Source organism: Phacochoerus africanus, chromosome 8, assembly GCF_016906955.1.
Source record: "Phacochoerus africanus isolate WHEZ1 chromosome 8, ROS_Pafr_v1, whole genome shotgun sequence".
NCBI classification, from domain to species: domain Eukaryota; kingdom Metazoa; phylum Chordata; class Mammalia; order Artiodactyla; family Suidae; genus Phacochoerus; species Phacochoerus africanus.
In genome coordinates, this window is record NC_062551.1 from 75,509,987 (window position 1) to 75,535,908 (window position 25,922).

At 53.1% G+C, this 25,922-nt stretch overlaps 1 protein-coding gene across 2 annotated transcripts in view; it reads left to right on the forward strand.

The window, feature by feature from the left end:
* The first annotated feature begins 3,553 nt into the window (after positions 1–3,553).
* The window catches only part of PADI1 (peptidyl arginine deiminase 1), a 40,112-nt gene continuing 17,743 nt past the window's right edge, over positions 3,554–25,922 (forward strand). The window contains exons 1-6 of one of the 2 annotated variants that reach the window (XM_047792537.1): positions 3,554–3,730; positions 20,278–20,458; positions 21,238–21,310; positions 22,182–22,243; positions 23,829–23,946; positions 24,031–24,156. In XM_047792537.1, the coding sequence (XP_047648493.1) occupies positions 3,639–3,730; positions 20,278–20,458; positions 21,238–21,310; positions 22,182–22,243; positions 23,829–23,946; positions 24,031–24,156 (652 nt within the window). In that variant the 5' untranslated portion in view covers positions 3,554–3,638. Of the gene's footprint in view, positions 3,731–13,188; positions 13,256–20,277; positions 20,459–21,237; positions 21,311–22,181; positions 22,244–23,828; positions 23,947–24,030; positions 24,157–25,922 lie in introns of those variants that run through there. The other variant, XM_047792538.1, reaches the window with a different exon arrangement.

The window sequence follows — 25,922 nt, forward strand, 5'->3', positions numbered from 1 at the left end:
CCTCCGCCCCTCATGGCACTGTGTTTGAAGCTAACCCATCTCTGTGTTCTACCTGCCAGAGGGGACAGGGGCTATGATGTCATCCAGCTCCCCACCCCTGCTCCTCCCAAATCTGACCAATCATCCTCAGAATCCCAAGTTCAAACAGACCACAACCTGGGTGTACAGGATGTGCCTTTTGTGGGTTGTGCACAGGGCAGGGGCCCGGGCAGGTCATGGTGTTTTAAGTGTTCTCAGAGCCAAAGGAAAGAGGAAGGGAGTAAATTGCAGAAGGTATGAGGGAGGCTGAGAACAGGAAACTCTTCTTATTCTTCCTCCAAGAGAGACTTTTTTCCCCCAATTATAAAAATATTTGCTCAAAAAACTGTGCAAACACAATGCAAAAGCATGAGGAAGGAGGTAAAAAGGACATGACATTCTACCTCCCAGGGATCTAGTCCACAGTTCAAGCCTGTCTGTGGTCAGGTGGCCTGGACTCAAATCCTGGCTTGACCAATTTCCCACTACGGACCTTGAAAGGGTCCTTAACTTCTCAGTGCCTTGGTTTCTTCTGTAAATCGGGAGGGCTCTGGTGTCCCTCTCAGCTTCTTTGCTGACTTTCTGCTGCTCCCTCCTTCTTTCCTCCAGCTCTGAGAACATTTCTTTTTAGGGTACCTTGACCTGACCAGGCCCCTACCCTGCCTACAACCTGCAAAATGCATATCCAGCACACCCATGGTGTGGTCTGTTTGAAGTTGGGATTCCAGGACTAACTGGTACCTACCTGTCACCTAGCATTGTTGTGAGGATTAGATAAGTGAATCCATGGAAGGGGCTTAGAACAGAACACATGGTGAGAGCTACGTATGTGTTTGCTAGCATTTCATCATCATCTGACAACGTCATTGTCATCATCAGCATTGCCACCATCATTACTAATATCATGATCATCTTTGCAGACAGCTTTCTACACCAACTTGCCTTTCTCCCTTTTTCCCATCTGTCCGCCCACCCATCCCTCCATGCATTCATTATTCCATCTACCCACTTATTTATCCTTCTATCCATCCATCCATCCTTCCCATCCTTCTTTTCATCCATCCATCCACCCATACATCCATCCTTAAATCCACCCATTGTTCCATTCATCCATCCATCCACCCATCCTTCCACTCTTCCATCCATCCATCTACCCATCTATCTCTCTGTCCATCTGCCTTTCCATCCATTCATCCATCCATCCTTCCTTCCATCCGTCTGTCCGTTCATCCATCTAATACATCCATCTATCCACCCATCCATCCATCCTTCTCTAATGGGAATATACCCACAAGCTCTTCAGAAGCCTGCTTTTTATACTCCACATTACATTACAAATAGTCAAAATGGCTCAGGTCCTGGTTAATGGGGAGAGGTGAGGGTGATGGAACCTAAAGTTTCACACATCCCTGAAGTGCTGTTTTTTCTGGGTTCTGTATCCATGAGGTAAACCTAGACTCTGCCTCAGTGCCTTTGGGTATAATGAGCTTTGCAGATCAAGAACACTTGCCATCAAGTATGTTGACAGAAAGAAAGATCATTCAGGAAGATCTTCAAAATCAAAAGTAACCAATTAAATCTTTATGCTATTTATGTTTCCCATCTGCCTAATCAGGCTCGGTGCTCCTGGAGGCAGAGACTCTGTCCCCTCCTGCCCCATCAGATTGGCAGGTCCCTAGGCAAGGGGTGTTTCTCCTCTCCCCAATTCCTTCTTGGTCATCCTCCCACCCCAGACCTATAGATGTAGGAATTCTGGTTGTGCGTTGGCTCTGTGGTGTGACTTCTTGGAATGAGAGGACCCTGTGGCTGAGAAGGGCCATTTTATGATTCCTAAAGGAACTCTCCTCCTGTCACTCCCAATGCCCAACATGGAGGGACCCTGTCCCCTGTAATTAGCTGCCTCCACTCAGGGGTCTAATAGATGTTTCATGGCTAAAGGTCCAGCACAGAACAGCTGGTCCACCCCCAGACTTCCCCTTCTCTCTGATGACAACTCTATCCTTCCGGTTGCTGGGACCCGAAGCACTCCCATCATCCTTGACTTCTTTTTCTCACATCCCAACCAACCACCAGCAAACTTTCTCAGCTCCATCTCCAAGATTCTTTCAGAATCCATCCACTTCTCGGTGCCTTCACAATTACGCCCAGCACCAAGCCCTCATCGCCGCTCACCTGGAGGATGGGAAAAGCATCGCCACACTGTCGGGTGTTACCCACACTTTACTCATGTAACTTCACTCATCGTCTGTCTCCCCGGAATATAAACACCATTAGAGCAGGGACTGTGGTCTGTGTTCTTCCTGGCTGTGTCTCCATAGCCTAAAACAGTTGCCTAACAGAGTAGGTGCTTGATGAATGTTTGTCAAGTGAATAAATGAAATTCCACAAACACCCTGAGAACAGGCGGGAGCCAACGTTTGCCAGAGCTGGAAGGAGGGGATTTTCAGAAACAAATCAGCCCTCCTGTAGCCCACTCTCTGAGCTCCTTTTCAGGTGTCCTCACCACAGGCTGACCAAGGATGCTGACCTGGGATGACTTCTGCCACCTCTGGAGTTGGGGGACGAAAGCATAAGCTCCTCATTTTTGGGGGGCGGTAGAGTGTGTTGAGTCAGCGGGCCTGGCTGTGGCTCTACCATGGCCTGGCAGTGTGATCTGTGGCCATGGTTCTCTTCCTGCAAAAGGAGGATACCAGTAATAGTCACCGGCATTTCTTCCGGTGAATACTCGGTGCCAGGCCCTGTGTTACAAAGAGCTCACGTAATCCCCACATCAATCCAACAGAATAGGTACTACTGTTACAACTGCTGTCTTGCACATTGTTACAACCACTATTTTACATATGGGGAAACGGAGCCACAGAGAGGTTGAATAACTTGCGAGGTCATAGGTTGTAAGAGGCAGAGCCAGGATTTGAACCCAGGCTGTCTGCCCCATCTGAGGAACTGCACTGATGTATGAGATAAGATCAGCAAACTGGAGTTCCTGTCGTGGCGCAGTGGAAACAAATCCCAACTAGGAACCATGAGGCTGCAGGTTCAATCCCTGGCTTCGCTCAGTGGGTCAAGGATCCGTTGTTGCTGTGAGCTGTGGTGTAGGTTGCAGACGAGGCTCGGATCTGGCATTGCTGTGGCTGTGGCGTAGGGAACCTCCATATGCCACAGGCGCGGCCCTCAAAAGACCAAAAAAAAAAAAAAAAATGCAAACTGCTTACTGGCACAGAGTCAGCTCCGGGAAACACTGACATCATTACCGTGTGGATTCAGGCACCAAGCATCTGAGGACAGGGGGAGGGGACTGCTGGGGGGGCTTGGTAATTTTCTGTTGGCAGCTGAGCTCCCGGGCCCCGCTGAAGCCTCCCTTCCCCATCCTCCGGAGAGCCCTCCCCTCGGGTATCTCCTCCCTTAGCCTCTTAGCTTGACGGGCCTGAGTGAGGAAGGATGGGCATGGAGCCAGGAGGTGGGGACCAGGCTCAGGCAGGCTAATCAGGTCACAAGGTGAAATTAAAAGGGAGGAGGAAAGCACTGACCCATCAGAACGCACGCTCCTTCCTGGCAACGAGGTGCCCAGGAGAGGAGCTGGGGAACCAGGGTGCACGGAGGTTGGGAGCTGGGGGGACAAGATGGCCCCGCAGAGACCTGTGCAGCTGTCCCTGAAGAAGCCCACCTATGCCGTGTGTGTCGTGGGAGTCGAAACGTATGTGGATGTTCACAGGTGAGAACCCAGGGGCACCCACCTGGTTGCAGAGGGCTGGGCTGTCCCGGAGGATGCATGGCAATGGAGTGGGCCCCTGGTGGAGGGGTCAGGCACCTTGGAGGATGCTGGAGGGAGACTGGACAACAGAGCAGCTGGAATTGGCTGTGGCACCTGGAAGGGAGGCACTAGGGTATCAGGTCCATTCTGGGGCTCTGGACCCTGGGCACTGTGGCCAAGTCTTTGGCCTCCAGCCCCTGGATGAGGGTTCCAGCTCTGAGCCTGGGGGGAAGGTTTTGGGGTCTGGGCTCTGCATTCTGACATCCAAGTGAAACTTGCGTGAAGCTTTGGCGTGAACGGTTGCTCAGAAGGGGGAACAGATACAACCTCCCCCAACTTCGCTCTGAATTTCTTGCCAAGAGGACCCATCTCTCTGAAGGGGAGGGGTGGGGTGTGTGGCTGCTTGATCCTTGGAGGCCAGCCAGGGTGATTGGGATCAGGAGGGAGTGGTTAGGGAACGATTCAATGAGTTAATAAGGGAAAAGTCCTTGGAACAAGCCTGGGGCTTCTGTTTACCCTGATGCTGACGAGGGTGAGGATGGAGATGGGGGTGAGGATGGCAGTGATGACATCTGAGGGGCAGGGGAAGCATTGGCTTCTCCTGTGGGGCCAAACCCTCCCTGTCCTGGCTTTACCCAGATGGGGGTCCAGGGACCTGGCCCAGTGTGTGGTTCCGTACCTGACCACTAATGGAGTTGAACCTGGGGGTCTCTGGGGGCAGTTCACGCTCTGTCTGTGATCCCCATCTCTATCGGATCAGATGGAATGAGATGCCCTGCAGATGGAGGGGTGAGCGGTCAAGGTAGGAGTCTCCCTCCCAGAGGACATGGGGTATGGGGGCTGATACGAGGTGGGATCTGAGTCCTGTCCTGTGCTCTCCCAGACTGGTTAATGAATGCCCTCAGCGAGCCTCTGCCCAAGAAGCCCTCCCCATGCCCCTCTCTGGGGCAATGCCCTGGCGCAGGGGGCGGGAGAGGAAAGCTGAGAGCCTGGGAGGCCAGACCTTGGCTCTAAGTCCTACTGGGGGACTGGGCGCGGGGCTGGTTCTCTTGCACCCGAGTGGCCAGCAGAGATTCCTTTTTCTCCTGCCCTTTTAATGTAGGGTTGCCAAACTTAGCAAATGAAAACACAGGTGCCCAGTTAAGTTTACGAAGAAAAAAAGTTTTTTTTTTAAGTATATCTCATGGGACGTACTTTTTAAAAAAATTGCTATTTGGCTGAAATTCACATTTAACTAGGAACGCTGTATTTTATCTGATGACCCTGCTTTAACACCAAGAGCACGGAAGGGGGTCTCAGTGAACCTCTAACTTCCTGATTGCCGATCCCTGTTCTTATCCGAGGGGATGGCTCATTCTGGAAGTTAATTTCAAAACCTCAGGTCCTATGTGGTACAGACGGAGGTCAGAAGCATTTGACTAGGAGCTAGAAGACCTGCGTTCTGGTCCTGGCTCTGCAGCTGACTTGCTGTCTGGCATGGGGCCAAGTCACTGGACCTCGCTTCCTCCTCTGAACCCCGACAGGATGAGCTGAGTCCCCTCTTCTGTTCAGTGTGGAGGGAAAACTCTGAGTCTCTGGAGTTGGATAGACTCAGGTTCTCATCCTAGCTCCATCCGTGGCTGTGTGACTGTGAGCAAGCTGCTGCACTTCTCTGAGCCTCAGTTTTCTCATCTGATAAATGGGGAAGCAATAGCTCTGATGTCAATGGGTTGGGGGAGGGTAAACGCGAGTGCGCCTATTTTTGCGCCCTGAAAGTGGAAGGTGCTTACAGATCCCATGGGCTCTGTGGGTTCCCTTTCCTCTTTGATCTCTTCCTCCCATCTCACAGGGTGGGAGATGCAGGGACAGATCGGGGTGTGTGTGGTGGGAATGTGGGGTGATGCCATCTGCAAATCCTCTTGGGATGGCCAAGCACCTTAGCATCCTCAAGTGCAGGCCCTGGTGCAGGGAAGCTGCCTGGTTGTCTGGAGCAGCTGTGCTCTGGTTGACTCCGGAGGGAGGGGGCTGCTTAGGGGTCCCGAGTGAACACCATGAGAACCCTGCACCCAAGAGCCCTTCAGGAACTTTCTCCCTGGATGGTGGTGGTGACTAGCGTCAGAGAGTCTCCAAACTGGAAACGAGAAGTTTATTCTGCAGCAAGTTGGTTTAAAAGTAGACCTAAAGAAGAACTTCCAGCTCCTGAGATCTCAGAAAAGTGGAGAAAGGTGTGGTAGGATTGTCAAGACAGGCAGACGAAGGGGCCTGAGGATTGTCAACCTGGGAAGGTTTCAAGAGGAGCCTGGAGTTCACACCAGGGCCTGGACTGGCCGGGAGGAAGGGGCTATACTTGGTGATGAACTTGGGGCTTCCCCACCCCCATTGCCAGGTGCGGCTCCAGCTGAGGCTGAGCAAGGGGCTTCTGTTTGGCCTTGCTGGTAGAAGGGGAAGACCCCTCGGAAGAGGCGGTGTGCCGGTCCCCTGAGCTGCCTGGAGTCTGAGCCCTCCAGAACCAGGGGAGATGGGCGTGTGTGCGTGATATCACAGGAAGTGATTAATTCCCCAAGTGCTCTGTACACTGGTCATTTGGAAAAATATTTGTGCTGGGGTAATTGTGTGCCCCCAAGGTGTCCTGGAAACCTTAGAAACCCCCTGACTCAGCAGATCCTACTCCCTCACCCCAGTAGGCTAGTTCACCACCGAGACGGCCCCTGGGCCTGGCCAGACCACCCTGACTGTCCAGTCCTGGCTCCGAGATGGCCTCTGAGGACTCACGCCAAAAAGAAGAGGAGGTGTGGGCTGGGGAATCCATTCATGTCCAGCCTGGGCTCCCTGTGTGCCCAGAGATCAGAGTCAGAGCTCCAGGCTGGAGGCCATAAGGCACATTTATTCTTGGGGGCAGAGGACAAGGCTGGCTGCCTGGGGTCAGGGACATTCTCCTAGATTTTTTTTCTAAGCCTCCCCCAGCCCTGCAAAAGCATCAACGCAAAAGAGACTCTTCAGATCTGAAATTGCTGGAATTCAAGGAGACAGGTTAGGGCATCTCAAACGAGCCAGAGAGAGGACCCAGACCATTTGCTTTTTCTTTCAAAAACCAAAAATGCCAAAACAGTTATAAAACATGTGGAGTATATATATATGTACATACATACATATATATATTCTTAATGTTAACATTGAGTAAATGAGTGCTTTGAACTTGCACAGAAGTACAATGAAGCATAATTGTGCTCCTTGCAGGATAATTATAGGATTGATGCCAACACTAATTCCCAATGACTGACAGGCTCCGAGAGCCGGGCTGGGACCCAGGTTTAAAGCCGGGTGAAGATGTCTCCTCCTCTTCGTTCCCTCCAGTTGTTGCATCAAGTTCCTTGATTGGAAGTGATGTTAAGGCTTAAATTTGAGGCCTGTTGGAGAGGATGAGGCCGGCGTCCCCCGTAAGTTCCACAGTCATGAGAGGCTGGGGGGCTGCAGGATCTGGGCGTCAAATGCTGTAGAGTGTGAGTTCTTGAAACGTGTTGATGTTTTGGCATCAGGGAGGCCATCAGAGATCAGCCACCCCTGAAGCCTACAGATGTCCCTGCCTCTCTGGTCCCAGTTGCCACCTCCCATCTAGAGGCCAATTGATAACCCTTTGCCCATTGCTCTTTCCTCCTCACTTCTGGCCCTGTAGCGCCCCGCCCCCGACCCCCTGTTCACCTTCCCAGCATTCTGGTCTCTGTATCTCTACACCCCTTACCGGCTCCTCTTCCCTCTCCTGCTCCTATCTCTTCCAGCCCCCTCTTCTCTCTCCTCCCCCCAAGCCCCTGCCTTCCTCTCTCCGTGGGTGTGCCGGGGGCCGGGGGCCAGCCAGTGGACCCTGAGAGAGGATATGCAGGGAATGGAGGGGTGGTCCCTCACCTGTGATATCCATGCTTCCTCGACCCCCGAATACCTTACCTGTGATGAGTGGTCCTCTCATTTGCTCTGTCCAGAGAAGCTTCCTTGCCTTTTTCTGTGGCTTCTAAGCAGCTGTTCAGCTCCTTCAAGTGGTCCTGATGCTCAAAGACATGTGGGTGGTGGGATGTGGGGCTGGAAGGAACTGGCAAATTCACACCCAGCCAAGGACGACGGCCACCTGGGGATCCAGGAGGGGGACCTCAGCTGTGGTCCAGGACCAGTGGGGGGGAATTCCAAATGCCGCCACCCAGGGGTTGGTGCCGAGGGAGCTGGGACCTGCCAGAAGTGGGCAGGGTCTGGCCCTGCAGAAGGTACAGACCTGTGTTGGGCCTCCAACTGCACCCTTGGCCCCAGAACAGAGAACCTGGTCACCCTGCTTTTGAGTCCAAGGCCATGTGAAGCCCCGCCAAACCCTTCATCACACCTTCCCAGAGACCCCCTCCTGCCCCCATCTGGGTCGCTGGTGCCCTTGCTGGGAGGGGTGGGCAAAGGAAAGAGCAGAAATTCCTCAGGAGGATCCTGCAGAGGGTGGGGTCTGAGCCAGGCTGCCGGACACCGGGGAAGAGTGGGCTGGACCTCGGCAAGGAGGAACGAAGACTGGGCACCGTCCTGACTGGGCCCCAGAGGAGGAAGCTTCGTTGGGGTGGGGCCGTCTGACAGTCAATCAATGACTGCTGAGAACAGGATGGCCAGTAGTCACAACCACCAACTGGGAGTCAGGCTGGTCCTTGCAGGCTGTGTGACCCCGGGCCAGTTACTTAATCTTTCTGAGCCTATTTCCTCCCACCCTGGATGGGGATAATATCTCCAGGTGACTGTACCTGTGCCCTGGGCCCCCATTTTCAGATGAGAACTTGCATACTCCATGGAGCGCAGCTGTGCATTTCCCCATTTTGCAGATGGGGAAACTGAGGCTGACAGGGAAGAAGTGACTGGTGACTCTGACTTTCCATTCAAGGCTCTTCTCAAAAAGGCATTCTGGCCCCCAGCCCCAATTGGCCTCTGCTGGGAAGGCCTAGGGGTAAAAGCTGCCACCCCCCAACTCCAGCCCCCATTCTTGGGCCCACTCCTCCTTGCAGGCTCCCTGGGTGCACCCCTAGCTGAGCGATGACAGCATAAGGCATCATTGATCCTTATCTCTGGGAAGAAAAGAAAGAGGAGGAGACACAGCTACACCCTGTGTGATTCTACACTTAGGGGAAAATCCTTGTCTGTGACATGGTTTCTACAGGGTGGCAGCTATCACTGTCCCCGACCTCGTCAGCCACAGCCAGCACCCAGGGAGAACCAAGGACAAAGCCACGTCAGGGTCTGAAACTTCTGTAGCTTTTACCCTGCTGTGGTCCCTTAACAGATGTTTCTGGACACTGGCTCCTTGTCCAGCTGTGTATTGGGTTGAGGCACTGGGAGATAGTAGAACCCACACCTGCCCCCAAGGGGCTCCCATCTTAGTCTGGACGCGGATGCTAACAATTGCGTAGCTAACAGGGTTTTAGGTCAGGCTGGAGAGTGAAGGGAGATGGGTGAATCCTCTTCCCTGTGTCTGCCCGTTCCCACGGCCCCCGTGACAGTAACGACAGTGATGGCAGCGCTGTCGTCAGTGCTCCTGGTACTCACCACACGATCTCAATTAAATCTCACAACAAGCCTATGAGGTAGCGACTCGTGTGATCTTCATTCTGTAAAGAAACTGAGACACAGAGAGGTCAAGAGACTTGCCCCAAGTCACACAGCCCACTAGTGGCAGAGCTGGGATTTGAATGCAGGTCTGCCTGATCCCCAATTCTGTGAGTTCAACCCCAAGAGAGCCCATTATCTGGGACTCGTTTGTCTTGCTGGGTCAGTGCAAGGGGTAGGTGGGGGCAGGGCAGAGGATGAGCTTTGTTTTCATTTTGGAACTTTGGACCTGAGTGGGGTCAGATCTCAGCTTTCCACTGTCACCCTCTGTGTGGCCAGGCTCTGAATTTCGTTCACCTTCTGTAGAATGGGGAGAGGAATAATAACCGCCTGGCTTAGCAGGCAGGGGCCACGGAGATGGAAGTAAAATAGTAAACGCACGTTGGGGACCGTGTGGTCCCTGTCCCGGGTGGATCCCACGAGGGCAGAGCCAGGGGTAATTCAGCTCTGCTTTCTTGGTGCCCAGGGTGGCACCTGCTCAGGAAATGCGTGTTGAGGTGGAGCAGCTGCGGCACTGCAGGAGCTCTGTGTGCTCCTGGGGAGCTGCCTCCTTTAGGGCTGGAGTCCTGGGGGGCCGGCTGGCTCTGGGGGACTGTTGGCCATGATGGGCACATCTTGGCTTCTGGCAGAAGTGACCACAGAGCTGGCGGAACCAGAGAGGACTTGTGGGCTTTTGCTGGCGGGTCCCAGAGCATTTCTTGTTGGCTTCAGTCCAGGGAACAAGTCCAGGACACCAGGAGGGTGGCATTTCCGGGACTCAGGGTGGACAGGTGGCTGGTCAAGTGTGAAGAGGAAGCCACAGGCCTGGCCGGCCTGGCCTGCTCAAGGGCTGCCGGCTGGCTGGCTTGCTCTTCAGCCTTTTCGTCTAGTTCTGCGTTGTCCTCCCTTCTGTCCTGGTCTCTCCCCCAAGCACGGTGCCCTGAACAGGACTCCAGGGCTTAATAATCCTCTGCCACCGCCCCCCACACACACACTCCCCCAAGTGGAGACTGGGTCAGTACCATCCCCATCCAGTCCCCCTGCCTAGACCCTAGGCTGGGCAGAGGGACCCCCTGACCCCCTGAGCTTGTCCCCAGGGGCTGGTGATGTCCAAGTGGCAGGTAGGATGGACAGCAGAGGAGGGACTTCTCCGTGATGGCTGTTTCTAGAGAGACCAGGTGGTTAACATCCAAGCATTTGAGATAAAATATGGCCCATGGAGCCCCAGTAGGAGGAAGCTTTTGGATGCAGGTTGTAGCCAAGCAAAAGAAAAAGCTTTCTAATCTCTCTCTCTCTGAGCTGTCAAAACACAGAGGACGGTAGTGAGCTGACTGTCCCAGGAGGTGTTCAAGCAGGGAGTCCTGCAATGGGCAGGGAGCTGGCCAGGATGGCCTCTGAGAGCCTTCTGACCCAAGGCCTATGAAGATACTCCGTAGTCTCATTGTCTTAGGTCAGAAAGGGGCCAGAAGGTCTTGGGTGCCATCGTCCTGTCTTCATGATCTTCATCCCAGCAAAATTCAGGTGCGTGGAGGGGGAGGAAGGGACGTGGCTTTCCTGTCTCAGCCCCCAAGGGGTCATATTAAGAAGCCTGTGTTGTATGTAAAGTTTCAACATTTTCCTTTTTCCTTCCTACATTGTCCTTTTTTTTTTCTTTTGGTGGCCACACCTGTGGCATCCTACTTCATCTTTGACTGTCTCTTTCCTCCGGTCCCCACCAGGGACATGCTCAGGGCACACACACTCATTTTAATGTTGGCTGAGACGGCATAAGATAGAAGACAAACCTGCTGCTCCTTCCTCCCTTTGCCAGCTGTGTGACCCTAGGAAAGTTACTTAACCTCTCTGAGATTTCTTCACCTGCTAAATGAGGAGAGCAACATGTACCTGAGAGGTTTGTTGGGAAGTAGAGATGAGATGACAGTTGTCAAAAGCTGAGCATGTGCCCGGCCCATAGTAGTGTTACGGCAGCTACCCAGCAGCCCTGCCCTGCAGCGTACCAGCTCTAGCGACGGCCCTGTGGCTGTAGGGTACCAGCTCCAGCAGCTCTGTGGCTGCAGTGGATCAGCTCTTTTACGTGGCGAGAAACCAAGCGAGCACTGGGAGAGTTGGAGAAATCAGGTTTGCTACGCCGGCAGGCTCAGAGGAGATGGATCTCCAGAGTCTGAGCCCCGAAGAAGGGTTTCACAAGGCTTTTATGGGCTCGCTCGTCCGGGTCCATGCTTGGCTAGTTGGACCGGAGTGACGTCAGGCAAGGTGGTAGATGCAGAAACAAATTTACAGGAGCAGGCGTGTGGGGGAGGGGTGGTTGGGGCCGTTGGCTGGACTTTGCTTAGTTGTCATGGCCAGGGTCTCTCCTTTCTACATTTTTATTGGGACATTTTCTCCTACAGTAGGTGCTTGAAAATGCCACCCCTGGATATCACCCAACTCCAGCATCACTTGTGAAAATGCCATCCTTATGTCTTAACGGGAGGTTGGGCACACAACTCGCCCAAGCAAGTGGGCACGGCTGGGAATTATCTCTTGATCTGAAATTCCCCATCCCATCCTCTGTGCCTCCTTTTGTGAGATTCTCTCAGAATTGATGCCATTATCTTGGCAGCCTCTTTATTAACCTGATGAACCAGGTCCTGCTCTCGGCCCAGGGCACGGGAATGCGACAGGGTGAGTCAAGGCGCTGCCCTGTGTGACAGGTGGGCCGTGAAGGGGCCACAGGGAAGCTCTGAACCAGTGACGTGGGAGCACAGAGGAGAGAACACAAGATCCTGGACCCAGTGGGCTGGGCTGCTGGGGGCCCTGGGAGGAGTGGTGGGAATGGTGATGATGGCACTTAACACTCGTTAGGCACCTACTCTGTGCCAACTTTAAATGCACCGTCTCATGGAATCCCCCCACCCGTAACAGCTCTAGGAAGCAGCTCTCTGAATTATATCCATTTTATGGAGGAGGAAAATTGAGGCTCAGAATAACTAAATGACTGGATCTGAGGCCATACTTCACTCCGAGGAAGGGGTGACGTTTCAAGTGGGTCTCCAAGAATGCAAAATCTTGCCCCTCCCCCTCCCATCCTCAGCCCACTTCCGCAGAGACCGGGCAGAGGGCAAGGTGAGGGCACAGGCTCACAGGTTCATCAGCATGACAATGAAAATGACAAGAAAGGTAATAACAAGCTTGACACCTTCCAGACCAGGCACCTCCCGTATGGTAATGACTTAGTCCCTTTCATTTAATAAAGGGGTGCTTTCAAATCCATTACCTCACTTGATTCTGAGTTTGGGGACATGCCAGGGCTGCCTACTGGGTTTTGCTTGGGTCTGGGGGCTGCGTTGTGAGACTTGACCAAAGGGAAGCAGCTGAGGGGTGGGTGGGGGGCAGTGCGTGGGTTGGGAGGAACCTGCAGAGCAGCTCAGGAGAACCGGTGAAGCGGTTCCCACTGTGGGGCAGCCTGGGGCTCACCTCAACTCCCACACCTGCCTGTTACACCCCCCAAGAGCAGCCCTTAATCCACAGCCCCACCCATGGATCCAGGAGCCTGAAAGGTGAGGAAAGGCATTTTGAACCTGGTCCCCAAGGCCCCGGGGCAGGGGAGGGATAGGATGCCAAGGCGATGAGAATCGAGGTGGCCAGGTGCCTCCCTGGCACAACCTGGGATACCAGCAGCCTCTTTTCTCTCAGAGCTCCTGCTGGGACAGGCCCCTTTTCACCCACAAGGAAAGTAACCTGGATGGGGTCAAGGAGCCTGGAAGGCAGTGGGGCAGGGACCCTGGGCCTCAGCCCTGCCCATCAGGTGCCTCCTGCAGGAAACCTTTTCTCCAAAATCCATCCTTGCAGGACTCACCTGGCACCTGCACGGGAGAAAGAAGCTGAGGCCAGGATCCCAGCCTCCCAGAGAGGCATGAGCTGCCAAGTAAGGTGAGAGTAAATATAGGCTGTAGGAGACCAGGCTGAGCTCAGAAGGTCCTGATAGCCCCCCTTCTGTAATAATAATAATAATAATAATAATTATTATTATTATTTTCTACCAAGACTCCAATTCAGGGATTGTGTGGCCAGAGCTATGACTTGGAAATGTCAACTTTGGCTCAAAGCTGAGGATTGGGTCCACGGAACCCCTAGAAAGAGCCCTGTCAGTGATAGCAGTCCTAGAGTGGGGTGGGATGGGGGCTCTCCCAGGAGCTGGGTGCTTGGGCAAGGGCAAGGGCAAGGGCCCTGGGGCCAGGTGGATTGGATTCAAATTCCAGCTTAACCAACCTGCCAGCTGGGCAGTCCAGGGAAAGCCACTCCACTATTGAACCCAACTGGAATCCGCTCCCCCCCCCCCCCCCCCGTAAATCCCATCGACTGACACAGGGCTGTGATGGAGAGAAGCGCAGCGTTTATTGCCGGGCACCAAGCAAGGATACAGGCAGCTAGTGCTTATAAGGCCCGAACTTTCTGAAGGCTTTCAGGGAAAGGCTTTCAAAGACGAGTTGGTGGAGGGGGGGGGGTGCTGTGGAGTGTGCAGTCAGCTTGTGGACTGTCTTCCGATTGGTGGGTGGTGAGGTAATCGGGAGTCTGATTACCAGCTGATGATGCATCATTAACCTTCTGGTTCCAACCCTCTGGGTTCTCAACTTCTTCCACCTGTTGGGGGTTTCAGTAGCTGCAAAGCAGCTCCCAGGACAAGGCTCAGGATATTATCTACAGCCTCTGAGAAGGCACTAAACGTCCTTGACTTTGTTTAATGGCTAAACTATCATTACCATTTTTTTTGCTTGGCTGTTTTCCATTGTGTCTGCATTTTCTCATTTTTCGGGTTAAATTTGCTCTTTGGAACTCAGGGAAGGCCTAAAAAAGTTTTCCCGCAAACAAGAGGCAGGCAGTGGACATGGGGGGGGTGGGGTGGGTCTGTCCTGAAAAGGCTCACAGGGTCCTGCCAGCTCACAGTTCCACGGTCCTGGGTTTCCTTGTCCTCATCCATAAAACAAGGGTGTCCTTACTCCTTGCCTACGTGGGGGACAGCACTGGGGGCTGAGATGACAGTAGCTTTAGTGAAAGTAAATCGGGAAAGGTCCCTGCCTTCTAGAGGGAGAAAGAGGAGAGACAGACAATAAGAAAATATGTCAAATAAACATGACATGTCAGGTGACAAGGGCCACGGGTTGAAATGAAGCTGGGTCATGGGGTTCATGGTGTCACATTGCCTTAAATAGGGCAATCAGGGAAGACCCCTGGAAGGAAATGAGGTGGAGAGCGCCCAGCAGATGCCCGTGAGCTGAGCATTCTTTTTTTTTTTTTTAAAGCAAAGTTTAAGAAGTCACTTTATTTTTTAAAAATTCAATGTATTTTATTATATTTATAGTTGTATGACCATCATCACAAGAGCTTAACATTCTGAAGGAAGAGAACTTAAGTCCAAGTGCAAAAGTCCAAGGCAGGAGGTGCTTGGCAGCTGGAGGGGGAGCTGGGTCTGCAGGAGTGAGGGGGACACTGCCAGCTCGGGGCAGACCACGGGGCCCAGGGAAAGGCTGGGAGCTGGAGGGACACAGGATGACCCTTGTGTTAAAAGGATCCTCTGCTGCTGTATTGAGAAGAGGCCATGGGCAGCGGGAGAAGCCACCAGGGGGCCAGCCTATTGTAAAAATCCACGGGGGAAAAATCCAGGGTGTTGGGCTTGGGGAATGCGGTGAAGGTGGAGCTGATGGGGTTCGATGGCAGCTGGATTCGAGTGCGAGGGCAGGAGAGAAGGCCAGAATGAGTCCAAGGATGGGGCGGCTATGGACTGCCTTGGGCAGGTTTGGACGGGGCAGGAGGAGGGATGCAGGGCTTTGGTTCTGGACACGTTACATGTGAAATGCCTGTTCAACACTCAAGAGAGATGTTCAAAAGACAGCTGTGGGTCTGGAGGTGGAAAACAGGGGTTCTAAGTGGCAGGTGGAAATCGCCTGAGGGGGGCGGTGAGCATCAACCAAGAGGAGCAGAGGGCCAAGCATAGAGCCCTGCGGCCAGGTTAGCTGTAGCCACTCAGGCACATGGGCAAGGGTTCTAGCGAGGAGCTTCTGCCCGTTACTAATGTGTCTATTCCAGCCATTTCAGAACTGGGGTAATAAAACCATAGGACGGGCTTGGGGACCCACTGGACCCACTGTGGGACAGACCTGAGCTAAACTCTGGTCATCACTTGACCTCCATAAGCCTCTACTCTGACTGGTGGCCACCGTGATGTTTTGGGTCTCCCGGAAGTAGTGCCAGTTCAAAAGCCAGCATCCAATAAAATTGGGAAAGCACAGAGTCACCCTGGTAAAAGGCTGTAAGTCCCTGTGGGGAAGGCTGGGAGAAAGTACAAATTTTTAGCACTGTAGTGGGATTCTTCCACAGGGGGACCTGATTGTCCATCTTTTAAGATGGTTATGAGCCTGTCGCCAAATACAGCCATTATTTAAAATTAAACTATATATACTTACCATTAAATAAGTCACATTAAAAACAGGGAGTTACTGTGTTGGCTCAGTGGTAACAAAACTGACAGGGATCCATGAGGATGCAGATTTGATCCCTGGCCCAGCTCAGTGGGTTCAGGATCCAGCATTGCCATGAGCTGTGGTGTAGGTTGCAGATCCTGTGTTGCTGTGGCTGTGGTGTAGGCCGGCAACTGCAGCTCTGATTCAGCCCCTAGCCTGGGAACCTCCATATGCTGCAGGTGCGGCCTTAAAAAAAGCAAAATAAACAAATAACATTATATTAAAAACAAAGGTAATAAATACTAGAAACATCATTATTCCAAATTCCTAATTATTTTACTACATTCTACTATTATCTACACTCTGTGATCACTTCTCTCTGTGTGGTAGGATAGCTGTATATGGGGGGCTATTGTGCACCTCTTTGCAACTCTGAGTGCAATGATGTTGCCATGGTAACATGAAATTGACAGTAGCGGGCGAATTTACACCATGGGAATTGGTAAAGGCTACAAACCGGAACTTAAAATTTATTTTTTTACTGATGAAGAAAAGGTTAGTAAGGCGGATTAAATTGGAAAGCATAAGATGTCTGTACCTGTTACATTGAGATTAGCACAAAAATTTGAGGAGGCACTCTTCCAGTGTTTGCTGGCAACTCAGCAAAGAAATGCTCATGGGTTTGAAGGAGTAAAATCTGGCATCTTCATTGTTTCATGTTCCACTCAGCAAAGAAATGCTCATGGGTTTGAAGGAGTAAAATCTGGCATCTTCATTGTTTCACGTTCCACTTGAATGAAAATATGACTTGACGGTCATGTCACCTAAACGTATGACAATAAATTTATTGGGGAAAGAATTAGCAGATCAAGATGCAAATCCCTTTGTGGAATGGTGGTTAAATTGCAACCATAGACATTCCCATTGTGTCTCGGTGGGTTAAGAACCCTACTCAGTGTCCATGAGGATGCGGGTTCTATCCCTGGCCTTGCTTAGTGGGTTAAGGATCTGGCATTGCCATAGCTCTGCCTTGGATCCGGCTTTGCTATGGCTGTGGTGTAGGCCAGCAGCAGTAGCTCCGATTCGCCTCCTAGCTCAGGAACTGTGTGGCCGTAAAAAGAAAAACAAAAAACAAAAAACAAAAACGAATTGCAACCATAGGTTGGTTCCAGTCAAAGGAGAGGCATTTTGCAAGAGTCAGAGAGCAGTGTAGAGTTTACAACAAATTTAGCAATCAAGAGTAATGCGTGTTGTACTACTATTTGTATATTGTATGCTACACATCATTCTTATAAGTAAAATTTGCAATAAACTATGTATATGCACAGAGGGCCCGCACCCCCCGCCCCAGTGCTGACGGTTAAACGTTTGCCAGCGCCCCACAGCCTGGGATGTCCTGGAGTTAGAAGAACAGGGTGCGAGGAGGAAGCAGCAGAGGAGACAACCAGGGAGGCGAGAGGAGAGCAGGAGAACCTTGTGTCCCAGGGGCCAAGTAGACAGCATTTCCAGGCGGACTGCTGATCAAACGCCTCTGACAGATCACCCAGGGGGTTTTGGGTTTGGCAAGAGTGGTTTCCATGGTGATGTGGGGAGGAAAGCCTGATTAGAGGCAGGTTACAGAGACAATGGGAAGAAAGAATTAGGCAACAAGTAGATATGACTCCCGAGGAGTTTCCCTATAAGGGAACTGAAGAAATGAGGGGGATGAGTTTTTAGGATGGATGGTATTCACAGCACATCCGTACATTGGTGATCGAGGGCGAGAAGGGCCAAAGCTGGGGCACTGGCCCTGAGTAGGGTACGTGCACTCAGGGCAGGTTGGGGCAGCCCATCCATTGTCCCAGGAGGGCGGCGGCACAGGGCTCAGAGGCAGGTGGGCTGGCAGGTGAACTGGTGGGACCAGGGAGAGGCTGACTCTGAGTGAGGAGGGGGAGGACATGAGGAGGTGTCTGGGATTTTTTTCTAGGACCGTGACAGAGAAGAGAATCCCCAGAAATATTGGAAGACTGCTGGGCAGTGTCAAGGGTCACTTGATGTCAGCGGTCATGAATCTAAGTGCGCCACCGTCAGCTGCGCAGGTGCAGGTGTGGGGGAGGGGAGAGGTGGACTTGGCTGTGGCTGGAGCTTTACCTGGCAGTATGACAGAGGGAAAGATATGCAGAGCTGTTGAGAGTGACCACGATGTGGGATTATGGGATCTGGGCTGGGGAGGGGCAGAGAATGTGAGGTTTGAGGGCTGGTGAGAAGAGGCAGAGATGGCTCAGCCTTCAGAGGCTGCAGGTCCCAGTGAAATGGAAAGCCTGGTGGAGCTGGTGTGGCAGAAGGAGTGAGCTGGTGGGCTAGGAGGTGGTATCAGAGTGGGTGCCTAGCAGGGGACTTTGTCGTGGGTGCAATTCTTGGCAATGACTATGTCTGGGTCCACTCATGGGGGAGGGAGGCTGAAGCCAGGTGGAGATCAGCACCCCTGGAAGAGAGGCAGTCACGAGAGTTTAATATTTGGGTGCATTCTCAGGGGTCCAGGAAAGGATGGAGGCAGGAGGATACACCCAAGGACCCTTTCGGCTCTGGCATCTTTGCATTAGATGGATGTCTGCAAGTGGACTTGACCTTGAGTGCTGACCTTGAGGTTAATAGCTCTGCCCTGGGAGATGGCAGTGGAGAACCCTGACACGGCAGAGAGGGAGAAACACTGGCATGTAGTTCCCTGTCTGACTTTCCCTCCAGACTATGGGCTCCTCATGGCCAAGGGCCTCATGGAATCCTGGGGCCCAGCCTAGGGCCAGGAGAGGGAGGCAGACAGTTCAAGTTTATTCAGGGGATGAAGAAGGACAAGATGTACCCCTGGAGCTCCTGTTGGCTGGGCTCTGAGTGCCCTGAAGCCCGAGTTTGCAGAGCATCCCCTTCTGAGTCTATGGCCCAGGAAGGCTGGCCCCTACCTGCTGTGGCTTGGAGCAGCTGGTGGCTTGGAGCAGCGTGCAGACCCAGGAAATCCATGCCCCTGGCTGAGGCCTGGCAGACCAAGGGCTTCCTGAGCCCCATTTTCTGGAGCCCAGAGCTCTGGGGTATCAGGTGGATGAGGAGAAGTTGGTGCTAGATACTGGCATTAACCAAGTTCTGTCACTGGGTACAGATGGGCCTGAATCCCCCTGCAGAGCAGGGGAAACTGAATCCATTCCTTCAGTTCACAAGTGTTAATGAGCATCGACTACCACCCAACACCGTTATAGCTGCTGGGATATAGCAGGGAGCAAAATAGGCAAAACTTCGTGCCCTCGCGGACGTAAACCTTTCAGCAGGAGAGAAGGACAATATGTAACAGCATGATTAAGAATCCGAGCAGAAGTTCCTGTTGGGGCATAATGGGATTGGCTGCGTCTCTGCAGCGCCGGGATGCAAGTTCGATCCCCAGCCTGGCACAGTGGGTTAAAGGATCCAGCATTGCCGCAGTTGTGGCATAGCTTGAAACTGTGGCTCAGATCTGATCCCTGGCCCAGGACCTCCATATGCTGCAGGGCAGCCAAAAAATGAAAAAAAAGAAAGAATCAGAGCTGAGTAACAGGGAGAAGGAGATAGAGGGAGAAGGTGGGGCAACGTGTAGCATTAAATAGAGGGATGGGGAGGGGGCTCACTGAGAAGGTGACATTTAAACAGATCCCTGAGGAGGGTCAGGGAGGGAGCCTTGTGGATATCTGGGGGAAGAGCATTTTCTGCAGCGGGAACAGCCAGTGCAAAGGCCCTGAGGCAGGACAGCCTGGCAGCTTCATGGAACAGCAGGAAGGCCAGTGTGCCTTGAGCAGAATAAGTGGAGGGGAGCGTTGGAGTGGGGGGAGGCAGCAGGGCGATCAGGAGGGGCCTCATGCGCCATTGTGAGGACTTGGCTGCTTTTGAGCATAGGAACAGCATGATCTGACTTAGGTGTCCTGGGCCTAGGAAGACTGGTGAGGAAGCCGCCCAACCCTGGGGGGTGGGGGTGGGGCAGGGATGGCAGTGGAGGGGGTGAGAGTTGGTCCCGGATGGATTTCTTGTTGGGTTAGAGAATTTGGAAGCATCAGAGCGGGAAGCTTTGGGGGAGGGGTTGGGGATGGGGGTGTCCAGAGGTTTTGGTCTCTGCTCTCTGGAGCCTCAGGGGCTGCTGTGGGAGTGGAAGGGTTAAATGGTATGACTCAGCACCACCCCCAGCTCCCTTTGGTCTGTCCAGGGTTCTACTGAAAGGGCTCAGCCACTAAAACAAAGCTCAACAGCCATTGCTCTGCTCTGAGCCCTTCATGTTAGAGATGGGGAGACTGAGGCCAGGGGAGGATGCTCCCAGGGTGGGTCCCCTGGGAACCAGCGGAGAGCTGGGATGGAGCTGGGATGGTCTGCGGGCCAGTGGCACTCCCCCTGCAGCTCCCCAACCCTGCCTTTGGGGGTTGCTGCTCGCAGAGCTTGGCGGCCCCAGCCTGCTACCCACGGCCCTCCCTCCCGAGCCCCTGACCCTTTCCTCTCTCCCGTCAGTGATGTGCCCAAGGGCGCTGAGACCTTCGGGGTCTCTGGGAGCTCCGGGGTGGAGGTCTTCATGGTCTACGACCCGGCACGGGTGGCAGAGCCCACGGGCAAGGCCCGCTGGCCCCTGGACGCCCGTGTGGACGTGATCGTATCTGTGGACGCAGCCAGTAAGGCTTTAAATGATCTCAAGGTAAGAGGCCACTTCCCCACAAAAGAGCTCCCACAAAGCACACCCCCCTTCACGCATCACCCGCACTCAACCAAACCCTGAAGGGCTGACACCCACATCAACACGGCGCTTCCTGATATAACTCCATAGATACCCTTAACACCTAAGGAAGCAGGAAGCCTTCTCTTTCACAGAAGACCCCCACACACTCGCCCTCAGGCACCCACCGCAGACCCAGTGGCCCCGGCCTGATTCATCGATTCAGCCTTTTCTCCAACGTCGCGGGAAAGGCGGGGATTGTGCAGCTGTTGAGGGCCGAGGCCCTGGGCTCAACTCTTGCCTCTGAGCCCTGCCATCCTGGGCGCTCCCCGAGCTGGCCTGGGTCAAGCATTTGGCATGGGTTCTAGGCCATGGGGGAGGCTCTGCGAGCATTGGCTGGTATTATAGGGGAGGGGGTCATGTTGCCATTCTACAGATAAAGAAACAGAGCCCTGGAGAGGTTGGGTAACTTGCCTAAGTCACTGGTGGCAGCCTTCCCTCATTCTTCTCTGACATCCCCATGGGCTCCTGAGGTTCCCCAGCTGCTCCCTCTGGGACCCATCGCCACCCTGTCTGGCTCTCCCTGCCCCTCCTTGCCCCTGCCCTGGGAGCCCTGGAGGTACCCACATCCTCTCCAGCTGGAGAAGGCTGCTGGGGACCCTCTGTGTCTATGCATGGCTGTGGGGTGTTTCCCCTCCCACCGCCACGGCCATCTCGAAGACTGGGGGCGTCTTGGCTTAGGGTTGACGGTGTCCCCACAGGTGAAGGTCTCCTACTTCGGGCAGCAGGAGGGCAGTGCCCTGGGCCACAGTGTGCTGTACCTCACAGGTGCCGGTGAGTAGCCCTCCTCCCCTTCCACGCTGGCGGCTTGAGGGTCTTAGGGCAGCCCCCAAGTGCAAGGCCCATGGCCAGCTTCCTACCGCATCAAGGAGCCTGGCTGCTGCAGAGGCCTTCAGAGGCTGTGAGTTTCTTCCCAGCTGCTCTAGAACCTCAGGGGTGGAGCCCCAGCCATACTTAGGACCACGAGAATCTAGAAAGTGCACTGCCAGGTGGGTCACCAGCAAGACCCACACCAAGCCTCCTTCAGCCAGAGCCCCGCCCGTGACCCTCACTGGAATTCCAAGACAGCATGAGACCTTGGAGTGGCCACATGCCACCTTCAGCTGGACCTTCGGGCAGCCTGCAGAGGACTAGGGAGGCAGCATCTAGACCTCAGGCCTGGTCCAACCACCAGAGTCAGGGGCCCCAAGAGCTAGCAGTTCAGCACATGTAGCTAAGAAGTCTGAGAGCCATGGAGTTCCCGTTGTTGCTCAGTAGGGTATGAACCCGACTAGTATCCATGAGGATGTAGGTTCGATCCCTGGCTTCGCTCAGTGGGTTAAGGATCCAGTGTTGCTGTGGCTGTGGTGTCGGCTGACAGCTGCAGGTCCAATTTGAACTCTGGCCTGGGAACTTCCATATGCTGCAGGCGTGGCCGTAAAAAGAAAAAAAAAAAGAAATTTGAGAGCCAAAGCCTTGGGTCCCTCCAATACCCAGGACCATGAGGGGCTGCCACAAGGGCCTCCACGTGTTGGATGTGGTCCCCAGAACAGGGCTCCTGGGTTCTCATGAGTTCAGGGGGGGTGGGAAGGGGGGAAAACTTGCCCCAATGTGGACATTATGGCGTGAGGATGGGTTTGGGGACCCCCTTACTGTCCCTTTGCAGACATCTCCCTTGACGTCGACGCGGGCCGAACGGGCAAAGTGAAGAGGAGCCAAGGTGACAAGGTGGGACTCTCCTGGCTACCCCAAGATGGCAGGGTTGACAGACAAACCTGGGGATGCTCCTGGGGTGAGGTGGGCTCTCCCAGCAGAAGGGTGATGGATTCCTAGGTCTGTGGTATCCAGCACCGCAGGGAGGCCATCCAAGGACAGTCAGATGGGCACCCGTGGGCCCTAAATTACACTGTGTGAGCCACATGCTGTGTGACTCCTGGAGGACAGCTTACCCTCTCTGGGCCTCTCCCATGCCACATTAGAACCAGGATTGGTTTTTTTGCTTGATGTGTCTTCTATTTGCTGGGCTGTATTTGGACCCCCAAATATGGTAAGTGCTTCATAAAAGATTGTCAACTGACTGAGTGAAGGCTTCTGGTAGAGAAGGCTGGGTGGACAGCCCCAATTAGATCCTGAAGAGTAAGGAGGAGGATGGGGTGGGCTCAAGGCATTATCCCGCAGGAAGTATCTGAAAGCCATCCTGGAAGGGTAGAAGATTTATGGAGGGAAAAGTCCTGGATCACATACAAGACTTTGTGGACAAGCTGGGGCAGGGCTGCCATGGATGGCTCTGCAGGTTGTTCACTGCACAAAGTTGCTTGGGCAGGGTGGTGCGTGGGACCTATGCTACAAACCATATCTTGAGCTTTGGTACAGGGCAGCATGTACCCAGAGAGGTGAACAAGAGTGCTATATCTATCGGTCCTCATATGAAGTCCTCCAGACCTGAGTTTGAATCCCACTTATGTGACTTGAGGCTCAGTTCCCCAGAGCCTCTTTTCCGTCTTCTGAGAAATGGGGAAAGTAAACCCCGGTTTGCAGGGTCTGGTGAGGATAAAGTGGAGGCATGTCACTAAGTGCTTAGATCCTGAGGCAGGGCTCCAGGCATCTTTCTCACTTCTCAGCTCGGACCTCTTGCAGGCCAGTATGGGACCGGCCCCAGGAGGGCACTGAGATAGGGAAAGTCTCCCAGGGGTTCTCCAACCCCACCAAGGTCAGGGTGAGGCAGTCTCCATCCATCACGCAGGGCTAGAGCTCAGCAGCTGGCAAAGGCCATTTCTGGATTTGATGACATCATCCTCCTTCTTCCAGTGGGATGGCTGGATGGGGGGGGGGGGGGGTCACTGTATGGTTGTTCAGGTTGTTCACTGCACAATCATGGAGTGGCTCTGGGTCTAGACACCTGGGTCTTCTGTTCCCAAATCTATGATCCCTCATTAAATCTTTTTTTTTTTTTTTTAATTTTTTAGGGCTGCATCTTCAGCGTATGGAGGTTCCCAGGCTAGGGGTTGAATTGGAGCTGTAGCCACAATGCAGGAACCGAGCCTCGTCTGTGACCTATACCACAGTTCAAGGCAATGCCAGATCCTTAACCCACTGAGCCAGGCCAGGGGCCAAACCCGTGTCCTCATGGATGCTAGTCAGGTTCATTAACCACCGAGCCATGACAGGAACTCCCTGCCTCATTAAATCTTTAAGCAAATGCAGAATACAAAAATCTCCAAGTTAACAAAGCAACCAGCTCTAGCCATGACCAGAACCTGTTCCCAGAGACTCCTGGGTCTCCCTGATCCCAAGGCCTCTTGTTTTGCTGCAGAAAACCTGGCGCTGGGGCCCTGAGGGCTCTGGGGCTGTCCTGCTGGTGAACTGTGACCGGGACAGTCTCTGGTCCAAGGGGCTTGACCTTGCCAACACCCAGCTGACATCACTGGATGGTGAGTAAGAAGGGGTAGAACAGGCCATCCAGGGTGAGGGTGTGGGTGGAGGGAGGGTTGTCTCATGGGCACTGCTCTCTCTAGACCTGCAGGACATGTCCCCAATGGTGCTGAGCTGCGGGGGCCCCGAGGAGCTCTTTGACAACCACAAGCTGGTCCTGAGTGTGCCATTTTCTGATTCCAAAAGACTGGGTGTCTTCTGTGCTAGGGGTGAGTGGCCTGGGGGACCTCTTCCTTCCCTGCTCCATCCTCTGCTTCCCCAACCATTTCTTTCCTCTCTTATCCACGTCTCTCCTTTCTTCCATCATTGTTCTATAGCTCTCACAAAAGCTTATGAACAGCCTTTCTATCAGGACCTGATGTATCGCCCAAGAAAGAGGTTCCCAAACTAGACCCATTTTACAGAGGGGAAAATTGAGGCTCAGACACATGAATTCACTGTCCTAAGGTCACACAACCAACAGAAGGTGGAGCAGGCATTCAAAGCCAGTCTCTTGGGCACCAAAGCCCCTCTTCTTTGCACTGCCCGACCCTTCCCCCAATCCCTTCCCTCCTTTGATTGATCAGTATGGAATGAGTTCTCGATGCATGACAAGCACTATCCAGGCTGGGTGAGTTGGGGGCAGGGACTAGCAAAGCTGAGGCCCAGGTCTGTCCTGAGAATCCAGTTGTTCTGCCAGAGAGTTTATTAATTGAAGTCTGTGACTTCAAAAAAGAAAAAACAAAACAAAAAAACCCCCACAATCCTTAACCCTGAGGTGTCCTTACTCATTTTTATAAGTAGCAAAAGGCCACTCCTGCCCCTTCCTTCTTCTTCCTCCTCTATTCAAACTCAATGAGCCTGGAAAGAGCCAGAAGGTTCCTTGACTGCACCAGCTGATGGAAGATTAGGCAGAGGTCTGGCTTGAAAACTCTTGTGATATAAGACGGAAGCAAAGTCTCAGTGAGTGAGCCGACAAGCTTTCCTGCTGCAAGTAAGCAAGCACGTGCCAGGGTGACACTTCCCAGACAACCCTCAGGACAGGGGAAAAGGGGACGGGCCAGAACGATTATGTGCCAGGTGCTTTCAAAATAAAATCAAGGTGAGGTTCACATAACATAAAATCAGCCATTTTATTATTGTTTTAATTTTTAATTTTATTTATTTATTTATGCTTTTTAGGGCCGCACTTGCAGCATATGGCAGTTCCCATGCTAGGGGTTAAATGGGAACTGCCCTGCCGGCCTACACCACAACCAGAGCAATGCCAGATCCTTAATCCACGGAGCGAGACCTGGGATTGAACCAGCTTCTTCATGGATACTAGCTGGGTTCATAACTGCTGAGCCACAGTGGGAACTTCTATTTTCATTTTTTAAATTAACCATTTTAGCCGTTCCTGTCGTGGCGCAGCAGAAACAAATCCGACTAGGAGCCATGAGGTTGCGGGTTCCATCCCTGGCCTCGCTCCTTGGGTTAAGGATCTGGCATTGCCGTGAGCTGTGGTGTAGGTTGCAGACACTGCTTGGATCCTGCGTTGCTGTGGCTCTGGTGCAGGCTGGCAGTTGTATCTCCAGTTAGACCCCTACCCTGAGAACCTCCATATGCCACGGGTGCAGCCCTAAAAAGCAAAATAAATATAATTATCCCTTTTAAAGTGAGCAATTCAGTGATATTTCCTATGTTCTAAGAGTTCCCGCTGTGGCGCAGTGGGGTAAAGATCCAGCATTGCTGTGCCCGTGGCGTTCCATGCGGGGATTCAATATCTGGCCTGGGAACTTCCACATACCTGGGATATGGCTGAAAAAAAGAAAAGAAAGAGAGAAAGAAAAGACAGAAAGAAATCCAGTCGGACATTCTCAATGTTGTGCAACCACTACAAAAGTTCTAATTCCAAGACATTTTCATCTCCCCCAAACAAAACCCTGTATTCATCCAGTCTCTCCTCTCTGTCCCCACTCTCCAGCCCTAGGCAACCACTAATCCACTTTCTGTC